The sequence below is a fragment of the Schistocerca piceifrons genome, chromosome 1 (genome assembly GCF_021461385.2).
Source record: "Schistocerca piceifrons isolate TAMUIC-IGC-003096 chromosome 1, iqSchPice1.1, whole genome shotgun sequence".
In the NCBI taxonomy this organism is placed as follows: Eukaryota; Metazoa; Arthropoda; class Insecta; order Orthoptera; family Acrididae; genus Schistocerca; species Schistocerca piceifrons.
Window position 1 is genome coordinate 870438610 of NC_060138.1, and position 12318 is coordinate 870450927.

Consider the following 12318-nt stretch of genomic DNA (forward strand, 5'->3'; position numbering starts at 1 on the left):
TGAACAGAAAAACGAATCAAGTAGGAATCATTCACCCAAGAGCAGCCCGCAGACAGAAATGCTTGTCAAATTCGCTCTTTCCTGTTCATGGCTTTGTTGCGTGTTAATTCCTAAGGGACCAAACTGCTGAGGTCATCGGTCCCTAGACTTACACTGTACTTAAACTAACTTATGCTAAGGACGACACACACACACACACACACACACACACACACACACACACACACACACATGCCCGAGGGAGGACTCGAACCTCCGGCGGGAGGGGCCGCGCAGTTCGTGACATGACACCCTATACCGCGGAGGCACTCCGCGCGGCCATGGCTTTGTTAAACAAGCCGGTAAATGCTTACATACCTACATTAATCCTTGTTCCAAAGATCATGATTACGACATTTCGTAATGATGTGGAAGGTGTCACTTTAACAGAAGTTTTCTTTACACAAAATAATTAATTTTTTACAGTTACTACTTCATATCTAATAATCCATCTATTGAGTAGAAGGAGATGTCATTCAGAAATTATTTTAATTTGCTTTTAAATGTTGGTTGGCTACCTGCCAGACTTATAATACTATTTGGCAAATGTCCAAAGATTTTTGTGACACCATAATTCACCCCTTTCTGTACCAAAGTGAGATTTAATCCAGAATATTGAATATCATCCTTTCTTCTAGTGTTGTAGCTATGCACTTCGCTGTTATTTTTGAATTGGGATGGGTTATTAATGACAAATTTCTTAAGTGACTGTATGTATTGCGAAGGTGCTGTGAATATCCAGAGTTCCTTAAAAAAATTTGTGCAAGGTGATCTTGGATGGGCTCCAGCTATCATTCTGATTACACGCTTTTTGTGCAATGAATACTTTCTCTCTTAATGTCGAATTGCCCTAAAATGTGACGCCATATGAAAGCAGTGAATGACAATAGGCATAGTGGGCTAATTTACTGATATGTTTATCACCAAAATTTACAATAACCCTAATAGAATAAATGGCTGAACCTAGCCGTTTCAGCGGATCATTGATGTGTTTCTTCCAACTCAATTTCTCATCAATGCACATACCCAGAAATTTTGAGTATTCTGCCTTAGCAACAGACTTCCGTTCATAGCCTATATCAATGGTGTTATGCCTTTTACTGTACAGAATTGTATAAACTGTGTTTTCTCAAAATTTAGTGAAAGTTCATTTTGCAGAAAAACAATAATATTCTGAAAGACATTATATACAATTTCCTCAGCTGATTCTTGCTTCTTGTATCATCAGAAAAAAGGACCAACTTTGCATCTTCATGAATATAGAGTGGCAAGTCGTTAATATAAATCAAGAACAATAAGGAACTCCAGGCTGTGGGATACCATTTTTGATACCTCCCAATTAGAGGACACTGCTGGTTTCTGCAGACTATCTGTACTGGTAATTTCAACCTTCTGCAGTCTTCCAGTTAAGTATGAATTAAATAATTTGTGCGCTGTCCCACTCGTACCACAGTACTTAATCTTATCTAGAAGAATTTCATGATGTACCAACGAAGTTGGCAGTTTAACCTCACTCTTGAAGCACACGCTGTTCGTGTTATGAATTATTTTCACGTTAGTGGGAATTCACACAAAGTGATGTCTGCGTTGATCTTACCATTGTGTATAAGGAAGAAAAAAAAAGATACGCTGGACCAGGGAATGGTTTAAACTGGGACAGAAAAGCTACTGAAGGAAATATTACACTCCAAATCCGTTAATTACATTAATTATCTGGGAGTGGACAGTCAAGCTATTAATAACTGAGTTACTTCGCTCTCACATTGAAAAAGAAGACACTATTAAGCGAAATTTATTCACTTCTACTTAGTTCTGTTTAATGACAGCCCATTAAAATATTACAACATGGTAACATTATTTATTCATTTATTTATTTTTTATTTCATTGCACTCACTTGTATGTTGAGTGTGGAATATTGATTTTCTCCGTAACCTCTTCCTGCGTAATTTAAGGCTGAGAAAGAAGCACCGCCTCTACCATTTCGGCAGGTGCCAATGCTATTTTGTTTTAATCTTTTCTCGCAGTTCCCATACAGCTAGATAAATTGTAATGAAAGTCTTATTCGCTAAAAATGCACGGCGAAACAACAAAAATAAAATCCGAATTATTGTCATACAACAATCAAAATTCACTCAGACATCTCAACGCGCCCTATGCTTGACAAACCTAGTAAAGTTCGCCAAATTGTTTGAACGTGTACGTACTGTTTAAGCAGACGTTTGAGATAATGGCTGACGGCAGTATCTGTTCCAACAGAAGTCTTAAGACATGTATGAGAACCGAACGATATTGACTTGTTTCTTAACGCTACCAACCGTAGCTTTCACGAGTGCCTTCATTGAGCATTTCAAAAAATTACAAGAATTTCAAATTTAATTACGTGAAACATTTCTGTGTTGATTGACTTGACATATTTCGTTCGCTAGCTAAGGCTGCCTAGGGTGGCTGCTCCTGAAGAGTTCTCACAGTACTCCAGAGACCATAGCACTTAATATAGACACAGTTACTACCGACAATTTGTACTTTGTATTGCCTCATCTTAGTCTTCACCTTTGTTACTTGGTGATAGGTTGAGCAACTGGAGGTTTCGACGACGTCACATAAACTACGGAAATAGAGCTGTCGTCCTGTTAATAATTCTAATGCTCTGTAAATCTGCTTAATACTCCAGAGAAGATCTACAACTTGTCTTTATCAACTGGTAGTAGAATGTAGTATTTTCATAATTTCAGTTCCTTTGACACTGAAAACTTATCAATGGTCAGCTACTTTTAAGCGATTTTCCGCTAGTTTTCTCTCCTTTCTTTTAAAATAGCCGCTTATCACAGCTTAGTAGCCTTCAACACACTGGAAGCAAAGCATAGCAACGAGTTTCGATGGTAAAGACTCTCATCGTCAGGCTGTTTTCTTAACGTTGCTGTACGTGTGTGGAATACTGCCGAGCAATAAGGACTGAATACGACAAAACCAGCGCGCATACACAGAAATTATATTCATATCAGCAACCGATATTTCATGTCCGCCCCGGTAGCTGAGTGGTAGCCGGCACGGTAGCTCAGCGTGTTCGGTCAGAGGGTTAGCTGCCCTCTGTAATAAAAAAAATGAGTTAATAGATCAACAACGAACTTAAAAGGGTGTCTTAGGACATCCGCTCCGATCAGATTCAACGAACAAAAACGAACAAAATAAGATTAAAAAAGTGGTCAGCGTGACGGAATGCTAATTCAAAGGGCCCGGGTTCGATTCCCGGCTGGGTCGGAGATTTTCTCCGCTCAGGGACTGGCTGTTGTGTTGTCCCAATCATCATCATTTCATCCCCATCGACACGCAAGTCGCCGAAGTGGCGTCAAATCGAAAGACTTGCACCAGGCGAGCGGTCTACCCCACGGGAGGCCCTCGTCACACATTTCCATTTTTTACCGATATTTCATAGTAGGCAATCAAATTTCGTTACCAGTTACTATTTCGTACTCTTTTCCAACTGCAGCAAAAATATCTGGGTGGCAACGTCATCCGTGAAAATTTGTTAAAGTGTGATTCTAATTTTCCGCATAGTACCGGCTGGTCCTTCCAAAAATTTAACACTTCCGCCCAAAGCAGAGTCCGATATGAGTAATGGGGAACGAAATAACGATAAAGGAGTGACCAGCTAACTACGTGGCAAGTCACTGTTTTATACAGATTCTGTTTGAATGGTTCGCCTTCACCTTCCTCCTGCCTCGGAAGAGGCTCAACACTTTGTAGTTTCTGCCAGCCACTGTACACGGCATAGAGGCGGGTTCTTCAACCAGGTATTACTGAGCACGCTCGTTTCGAGCGAATGAAATACGGCTGTCGGTATTCCTCGCTATATTCTCTAAACTATCTTATTTTCATTGTCTCTTCGCGAAATATACGCTGGAGGCAGCAGAATTATCGCACGATCTTCCTCGAGAGCTGATTTTCTACAATATTCCAAAAAACGGTTTCAAGCGAACCCCACTTATTTTCTTCGAAGGATCCCCATTTAAGTCTCCGGTACATTTCCTGACGGTCTGTATTGCCTTGTTACTGCTTTAGCATCGAGTCTGTGAACTCGTACATTGTTTGCTGTCAGTTCTAATCGGTAAGCAGTCGAAACGTAGTAATGCTCCAGGATTACTCACCACCCTTATAGCTGCACTGGAGTTTTCCAGATTCATCCCGATAAATGACGCCCTGCCATTAGTGTTACCAACAACTGATTTTAAATGTTAATTCCATCTCATAATGATTAGTAATATTACCTCCAGCTATTTAATAGCTTGCCTTCTCCTTTTCTTTCTTAAAATGTACTGAAAGTGCATAATTTTGTATAACTTATTTGTGAATTTTTCCAGCAGTCTTATGGTGACCGGATCATCATCAGGTGTGACAGTATTTAAATGCAGAATTAGCTATATCGGATTTTTGTTTTCTTTGATTTAAAGACGGGACTAATTCATTTTAACCGTATTTATTGATTTATGAGAGAGAACAAAGGGTTACGTTCCGCTGGCCGACATCAAAATAGGAATTTAGAAAGATTTTTCGCCAGAATACGACTTGGAAACTAGTATGGTATATGCGTTGCCTTTTTAGCGGCTGTAAAAAAAATAAAGAACAGTTGTACAGTGCGTATCGCGAATGCAACGTGGGGTCCAGGCCGGTATTTACCTTGTTAGATGTAGCGAACCTCCTAAAATCCATATCCGGGCTCTCCAGTTCACCAGCCATCGTCGTTTATCAGCGAGGCGGATTAAATTCGGGGCAGGCACGCCTCCCCGTATCCCAGAAGTGGTGCGTTAACGCGCACGACTATCAGGCCGGCCTTCGAAGATCGGTCATAATAGCCTTATAATATTCAAAAACTGTCAATGAATGTGACGTGACTTTGAGCTGACATGAGGTATATCAGTAGAATTACAAACAGAAAATTTTAAGCTGGTGGAATACGTAATGGGAAGAAAACGGTAACTGTACCAAGAGAAAGTATGCTGTAGGTATTATCGCCTCAGAGATGGAATACGAATGACTCTAAACTGCTTAAGAAGAAATTCTAAGTAATATCTCACTTGTATTTCGTTATATTTTAGATAGGACCGTAGGAACTGCTATGGTACGTTAAATAATTTGTATCTGAAGCATTCAAGAAGTCATTCCATTAAGTAATTTACCTGCCTAGTACACCACGTAGTTCTCAAACATTCTGTGGACGCTAGCGTTAATTTTATCATCGTTAAATTAAAATATTTAACTAAAAAGTTTTGTTTTCTGTTACCAAGAGTCAGGAGAAATGAAGTACCTGTTTTGTCGAGTAAGTGAATGGTAGTTCAAGATAAAAACATTGCTTTATCTGAGTTCCAAACTTTTTTCCTCGTGTTCAGCTGTGAAATAACTGTGACGACGAACAAATCTGCGTGTCCTAACTTCCCGTATGAATGAGACGCCACCCATTTTTCTTGCATCAAGAAAATATTTGCCCGCTGTATAATTCTTAAAAGGCTGTAATTCAAAAATTGACCCATCAATGTTGTTACGTACTTCGGGACACTACAACGCACCACAAGACGTAGTTTGTCACTGGCGAAGTTTTTTTCCCCAGCTCAACGAACACTGCTTCAGTGTTGCGATGCCTCCGCCTCCTGTTTACCGCCTTCTTGCATTATTCCTGTTATTTACGTGATAGGGGTATTGCTTGAGAGTTTCCCTCACTTTCCTTTTAAAGCACCGTCGTGAAGAGCATATGCCGTGCCCGCAAGTGCGCTCGCTTTTTACTCTGCCGTCAATAAATGTGTTACTGCTCTCCAGTGTGTGTGTGTGTGTGTGTGTGTGTGTGTGTGTGTGTGTAGAGGCTGCCCGGATGTGCGTCGTCGACTGACACGGAGGCTGCGCTTTAAATAACTCCCACTATAAATTGCGACGGCAGTAGAAATGAATGGAAAGGAAAAGCAAACAGATGGCTCGATCTTGTTGGGTAACGAATACGCTTGTTACCCACAGAAAAGACTCAAGTACATTTGCAGGATCGGCCTACAACTGTTGTCCCGTGAACATGGGAAGCAGCATCGTGGTAAGCGGCAGCATATCCATGCGGGAACTATCTACTAGAATCAGTTTCACGTTTTACTCACACAAATTGTGAAGTAGAGTAACCGCCAGCAAATTCAGTGGAAGTAGATTTAATTTAAAACGACCGATTAAGAACAGGGTACTAGAGGAAATGTGACCACCTTTCGTCGAAAAAACCAAGCGTATAAGTCCTCCACATTGATTGGTTTTGTAGGCATCAAGAGGCGAGACTTTAGAATCGTGTAACTGAAATGCCAACACAGGCAGACATGTGACTTACAATGTCAACAGAACAAAGTTTTTATTTTCTTTTTACTTTCACCCATCATTCAACAGTGTTTCAGAAACGACAGAATATCTCCCCCCCCCCCCTCTTTCCTTTACTGAATAATTACGGTCCCGATTTTGGCTATTGCGCAATTCTCAAGTAATAACCACTACTGAACAGCCTCAATGCATATTCACTCCTCTTACGAGGACGGTGTTTACACATTTCATGTCCTATGCATTATGGAGCTAAAGTTGTCAAATTTCACACAAGGTACACGCATAGCGGTGTTGACATATTCTTATGTAAATGATGAAACTTAAGAGAATGAATAGTCTTGACACACTTTGTAGTGAAATATTACTAGATAAATAGGTGAAATTACGATAGTAAATAAACATATGTAATAATAACAAAGTTAGTCGAAAGTCAGATTGGCAGAGGCAGAAGAGGTTGCTTGGAATACTGAGTGATATCGCCGGCAGACTGAGCAAAAGACGGCACTGAACAGGGGAAACTGCAGATGGTTCAGTAAAAATGATACACCAAACAAGAATGAACGTGCAAGGTATAGTACGTTAATGGTGCTAGGGTTAAGGATTCACTGATGATATTGCATTTCAGGAACAGAATGGAAAATTACTGGGCAAGTAATTGCATCAAGCTTATGGAGAAGCGAGCAAGAGTAGAAAGTTACGAGGAGCAGTGAATAAGAATAGCGAGACTAACATCAAACCAGTGTAAAGGTGTGATAAGTAGAATAGCATTTTCTGTTTCCTATCCTACGTAGTTCACAATCTTCAGCACTGAGATGAAAGAAAATGCAGACTAATGCAAGAAAAAGTACCTTTCTTCAATTTTTTTATATCATTAGTTTTTAGCTAAAGAAGGAGCCTGAAAGTTTAAATGTGACGAAAATGTCTCTGAATCTGGTATGGTTATTTTTTAAAATTGTATTACATGAAACGTTCATAATATGTTGGATCTATTACATAAAAAACTGACTAGCACTGGGCAGGTGGCGAAAAAATTTGGATAACTCTCGGTCGGAGACATGCACATTTTATTAGCCTGGCAATATGGAGACTGTAGAAGCAACAAATAAGTAGACCATATGACAAAAGTAATGAATAAATTTACTCCAGTAATGACGGAAGTTGCGAAGGACGAAACAGATTCATACAGAATCAAGCGGCGAAATACTGCCAAGAGAGATAAGAATATACGCAGTGTACACAACACATATTGAAGGGTCCGTGTATCTCACATGTGAGTCAGAGTTTTATCAGTTCGGTTTCATGATAGTTCTAATTATAGTTGGTGTATGTTCTTTAGGTCAACAGTTTGTTACCTGTCATGATAGTAGTCGTGATCAACAAGTCATTCTGACGCACCCGGTGTCGTTTTCAACTGAAATTTATCATCATAGCTGTGGTTTCTCCTCATGCAAAGATATTTATACATTTGTTGGTTGAACTGTGGAAACAATGGTAAGCAGACTTTGGATCAGCACCTGCCACGACGTGGCATTGAGCACGAGGGCAGTGCCATCTGAGAATACCAGCATAGAGAGGCCTGCCCACATCTAACAGAAAACTAGAAAGCTTTTTCTTAAATCCGAAAAGTGAAATGTGACTCCACTGCCAGCAGAAGAATCTTTTGTTCGTACTCCACTGTAGGATTACAGATACAAAATTACTGACTTTGTTCTTTTAATCTTGTGTGTTACTGAATAAATGTCAGACTCGGGCAAGCTGTCATCAGTCCTAAGGTTACCTTTATCGTCATAGTAAGTAGCTGGATCTGGAATTCAAGGAATTATATCCGATCCTGCGAATTGTGTTTCAGGAAATCTAGAAGGAATTTAATCAAGATAATTAATGAGAAATCTAACGTCCTACGCAGCGGAAACTGAAATGCATTAAAACCCTGTAGGTAAGGCGAGTGCCATGATAGTTCAGACGATTAACTAATAAACCAAATTGTTTCATAATGTGTGAAAAACGCGCTCTACATAGAGTGCTCAGAGACTTTATTACACGAAAAGGAAATCCATCTCTATGAGGGTCAAACACTTCATAATCAGCCCAGAGGAAGCAGTAACGCCGGTCATCTTATCTCACGAGTTAAACTACAGAAATGTAATATAACATGAGAATGTGAAGGGCACTGGAAGCTCATATTATCATGAATTTTAGTTCGGTAAATAAAGTTGCACCTAGATGAGTTGCCAGAGCCAATAAAGAATAGAGTGAAAAAGAAAAGCAACAGAGATGACATTTGACATACATTAGACATGAATCAAACTAACCGATAGTTGGGTTTACCTGTATCAAACTTGAATAAGAAATAATGATCGGATGAGGTACATGGGTGCGGCAGAGTATTATTCGGGTGGGGGTGGGGTGGAGGGGGTGTTGTGCAAGTGATGCTCATTTGACATAAATCCTTTGTTGCAGCCAATGTCAGGCCATAACATTATGTAATTCATAGCAGAATCCAGTTGCCTAGCGTGACAGTTTCTTCTCTTTCTGCAATTGGTACGTTAATTTGTGTTACGAGACATACTAGATACTTTCTGTCTGACGACACGTTTTGCACTGAATTTCTTTGGGGTATTACCTTATAAATGACCACATCGACTCTAAACCCTAACTGCTGAGAACGGAAAATTACATGATGAATAGAATTGTTCACCGATTTCAAAATAGTGAATGAGACCATCAACATAAACAATTATAATAAAGCGTATTGATGTGCCGCAGTGTTTATAGCCACCAAATTCCAGAACCAGCTCACGCAAAAAATGAGAAATCCACTGAATAAGATGATCAATTTATTGTATTCCGTCGAGTGTGTACGTCAGAGCTGCACTGTTGTGGATCAGCACGCCAGGGCCGGGAGGCACTTGTCGGTGCGCACCGCGCAAGGTGGATGAACCACCACGGCAGGAGGGGACGGCTGTGAAGGGCGCAGGTGGCACGCACGCAGGCACAGTGCGCCATGGCAGCTGCTGCCACTTACTTGAGGTAGTAGACCTGGCCCTCGGGCGTGCGCGCCTGCTCCCAGCCCGGCGGCAGCGGGCCCAACTCGTCCACGGGCGTCATGTCGTAGCTGCGCTGCTTCAGGTGCTGGTGTTGTTGTTGCTGCTGCTGTTGCTGGGCCGAGGCGTACGTCTGCTGCAGCGACGCGGGCGAGCTGTGCGCACGCGGGTGGTTCACTTGCAGGCCTCCGGCCGCCCCCGAGGCGCCGTTGCCTCCGCCGCTGCCGCCGCTCGTGGGGCCGGCGGCCACCGACGCCGTCCCGAATGCAGAGTCCGCGGAATTGTCGCGACTGTGTGAGATGGACGACACTGAGGGCGACTTCGAGCCCGTGGAAGGGGGTGTGAAAAACGAATCTGGCAGCTTGCGCATACGCAGCGGCACCTGCAGCGGTCGCTTCTTGTCCGGTCGGAGCACGCTGTCGAAAAGAGCTTGCAAGTCGGAGTCCGAGTCTTGGTCTATCCGCACTACCAAATTGCTTTTATGTTGGTCCACGTCCTGATTAATGTTCTGAGCCATTTTCGGCTACCCGTCGAAAGCCAAGTTACGGATAGGAGCCGCTACGGGAGCGGAGGCGAGAGTCGCGACAAAAGCAATTAAAAAAAAAAAAAAAAATCGAACCCCCACCGCCCCTGCTCCCGAACACATACACACCACACCACACCGTAGCACTGCGCTCGGCCGACTGTCGGCGGGCGAGCAGCAAGGCGCGCAGGAATGCCAGCCAGCCTTCCTTCCCGCTACCGTCTGCCTCCGCCGCCGGAGGAATGTAGTTCGCCGCCGGTGGCGCCGCTACGCGGCGGCCGGGCGAACTGCGCCGCCCGCGCACCCGCGCCAGCGCCCTCTCTGGTTAGCTGTCTCCGCTGACGACGCCTGCTTACGTAGTACTGGCAGCAGAAGACGTACTGGAGCCGTGTAGGCCATGCGAAATATTAAATCAGCTTGCGAAGCATTGCTCAGACCACAAAGAAATTTAACAAGAAATCATCAGGTACCACGAAAGTTTCCTCACCAGAATACCTTTGCTTTTAATATTATTTAGTTTGTTTCTGCACCTGTTTCATTATTTCCCTTAATCATGGATACTTTTACGGGTCACGCTGCTATTTTACGGACGTGTAAAAGTTACACTGATAATGAGTTACGTTTATACCCATGTTGACGCTTTGTGTACTTTCTTTCAGAGACACGGATTGCTATATATTACGACAAGAACACGGTTTCGCATAGGAACAAGTGCTGTGTTAGCTAGCCAAGAAAACCTTGATAATAAAAGATCGATAAATATTGGGCATTTACTCAATAAACGTTCAGAATTGGAAAACTTCAGTAGAAATATTCGAAAGCAACAGATGCACCCTCTCACAATATTATCTCTCTCCACGGGCATGGATGTGTGTAATGTCCTTAGGTTAGTTAGGTTTAAGTAGCCTAAGTTCTAGGTGACTGATGACCTCAGGAGTTAAGTCCCATAGTGCTCAGAGCCATTATCTCTCTTGACGAACGAAAGGATTTCCTACAAGGATTGATAAGGTGCGCTACTGATTCGTCTTAAAGGTAGCAGTTCGGGAACGATGTAATGAAACGTTCACCAAAGAATAAAATAATCTCTTGTCGTTGAAGAAAAGAACGTCTGCAGGGTCTGGCAGTATGAAAAAGTTGTCCAGAAAGCAGACGAAAAAACGATACTAATGTTTGGAAGATTCCCATGCTGTTTAAAGGAGAACAGGATTATGGACATTTATGTAATCTATTGATCTATCAGTCTGTCAATATTTGTGTAATGTGATGAACATTTTAGAAAAAATTAGTGTGCACTTTTAACCACCTTGTATTTTGATCAGTGTCACTTTACTTACGATCCTCGCCTACGGAGCTTCTATACGAAAAGCTAAGAAATTCGATGGAGATAAACTAAGCGACATGTAACAGGAACCAGTTACCTTCCTTCAGGAAACTGTTGATGTCAGACTAGTAGTCCACTCAACTGGTGTTCAAAACAGCCGTTTTCGTAACAAAATTGCGGAAGTATTTTTCTCATCGGTTCTGTGTGTTTTTTAGGGTGCCGATTCCTGAATTTCATGTGTGATGCCTTCCAGGAGGCTGGCTTCACAACGAAAAACACAAAAAACTTCAAAATTTCTTCAGTTATTCGCTTGTGTCTCGAAAAACTTTGCTTCTATATAAAATGAAAGTAGACAAAATTTACTACAAAATTCACAAGTCAAGTTTCATTTTTAAAGAGCGGTAACGACATTATAGCGCGCTGGAAAGCAGTCATTTATATTCTACAAAAATATCAAAAACGTCCACTCCCACCGTCTACAACTCGAAAATACACTTGTTATCAACGATAACCCCTACAACACTTGAAAGTACATTAAATTTCCTACAAGAGACATCTGTACCATTCACTTTTCTCAAACAGTCGGAGGGAGTACAGCGAAAACTACGAAAAATGTCTTCAGCGCCCTACAGCCGAACAACACCTTCCACCTGCCTACCTGTTATCGGCGCTATACTTCTGGTGTATTATACCTAAATGTGACTTTTTTGAATGAATTGACGGGAAAGCATCTTTGATGGAAACATTAACAAGTTATATTTACAACATATTAGGTTCATGACACTGAACGGGAAGATGAATATGAAATCGATGTAGCAATACACATGAGAAATGAAACGAGTGAATGCCATGCATAGGATTGGGTCATCACTTCCAGAAGGTTCTCCATCAGCAAAAGACAGAAAGCTTTTAGAAAATGGATAGAAAAGGCAAATAAGTGAACTATCGATGTATAAAGAAATACCTGTACCGATGTCATGTGCATAGTTTTTTGGTCATCTCCGTTCGGCTGTTAGTGTCCTAGGCAATATTTCTTGGGCTCTAGAACGTCCAG

General features: G+C 41.7%; 1 protein-coding gene across 3 annotated transcripts in view; it reads right to left on the reverse strand.

Moving 5' to 3' along the window:
- The window catches only part of LOC124716191 (transcriptional coactivator YAP1), a 355960-nt gene extending 345870 nt beyond the window's left edge, over positions 1-10090 (reverse strand). For 2 of the 3 annotated variants that reach the window (XM_047243154.1, XM_047243153.1), the window contains exon 1: positions 9402-10090. In XM_047243154.1, coding sequence (XP_047099110.1) covers positions 9402-9937 — 536 coding nt within the window. In that variant the 5' untranslated portion in view covers positions 9938-10090. The remainder of the gene's footprint in view (positions 1-9401) is intronic. The other variant, XM_047243155.1, reaches the window with a different exon arrangement.
- Positions 10091-12318: the final 2228 nt, after the last annotated feature.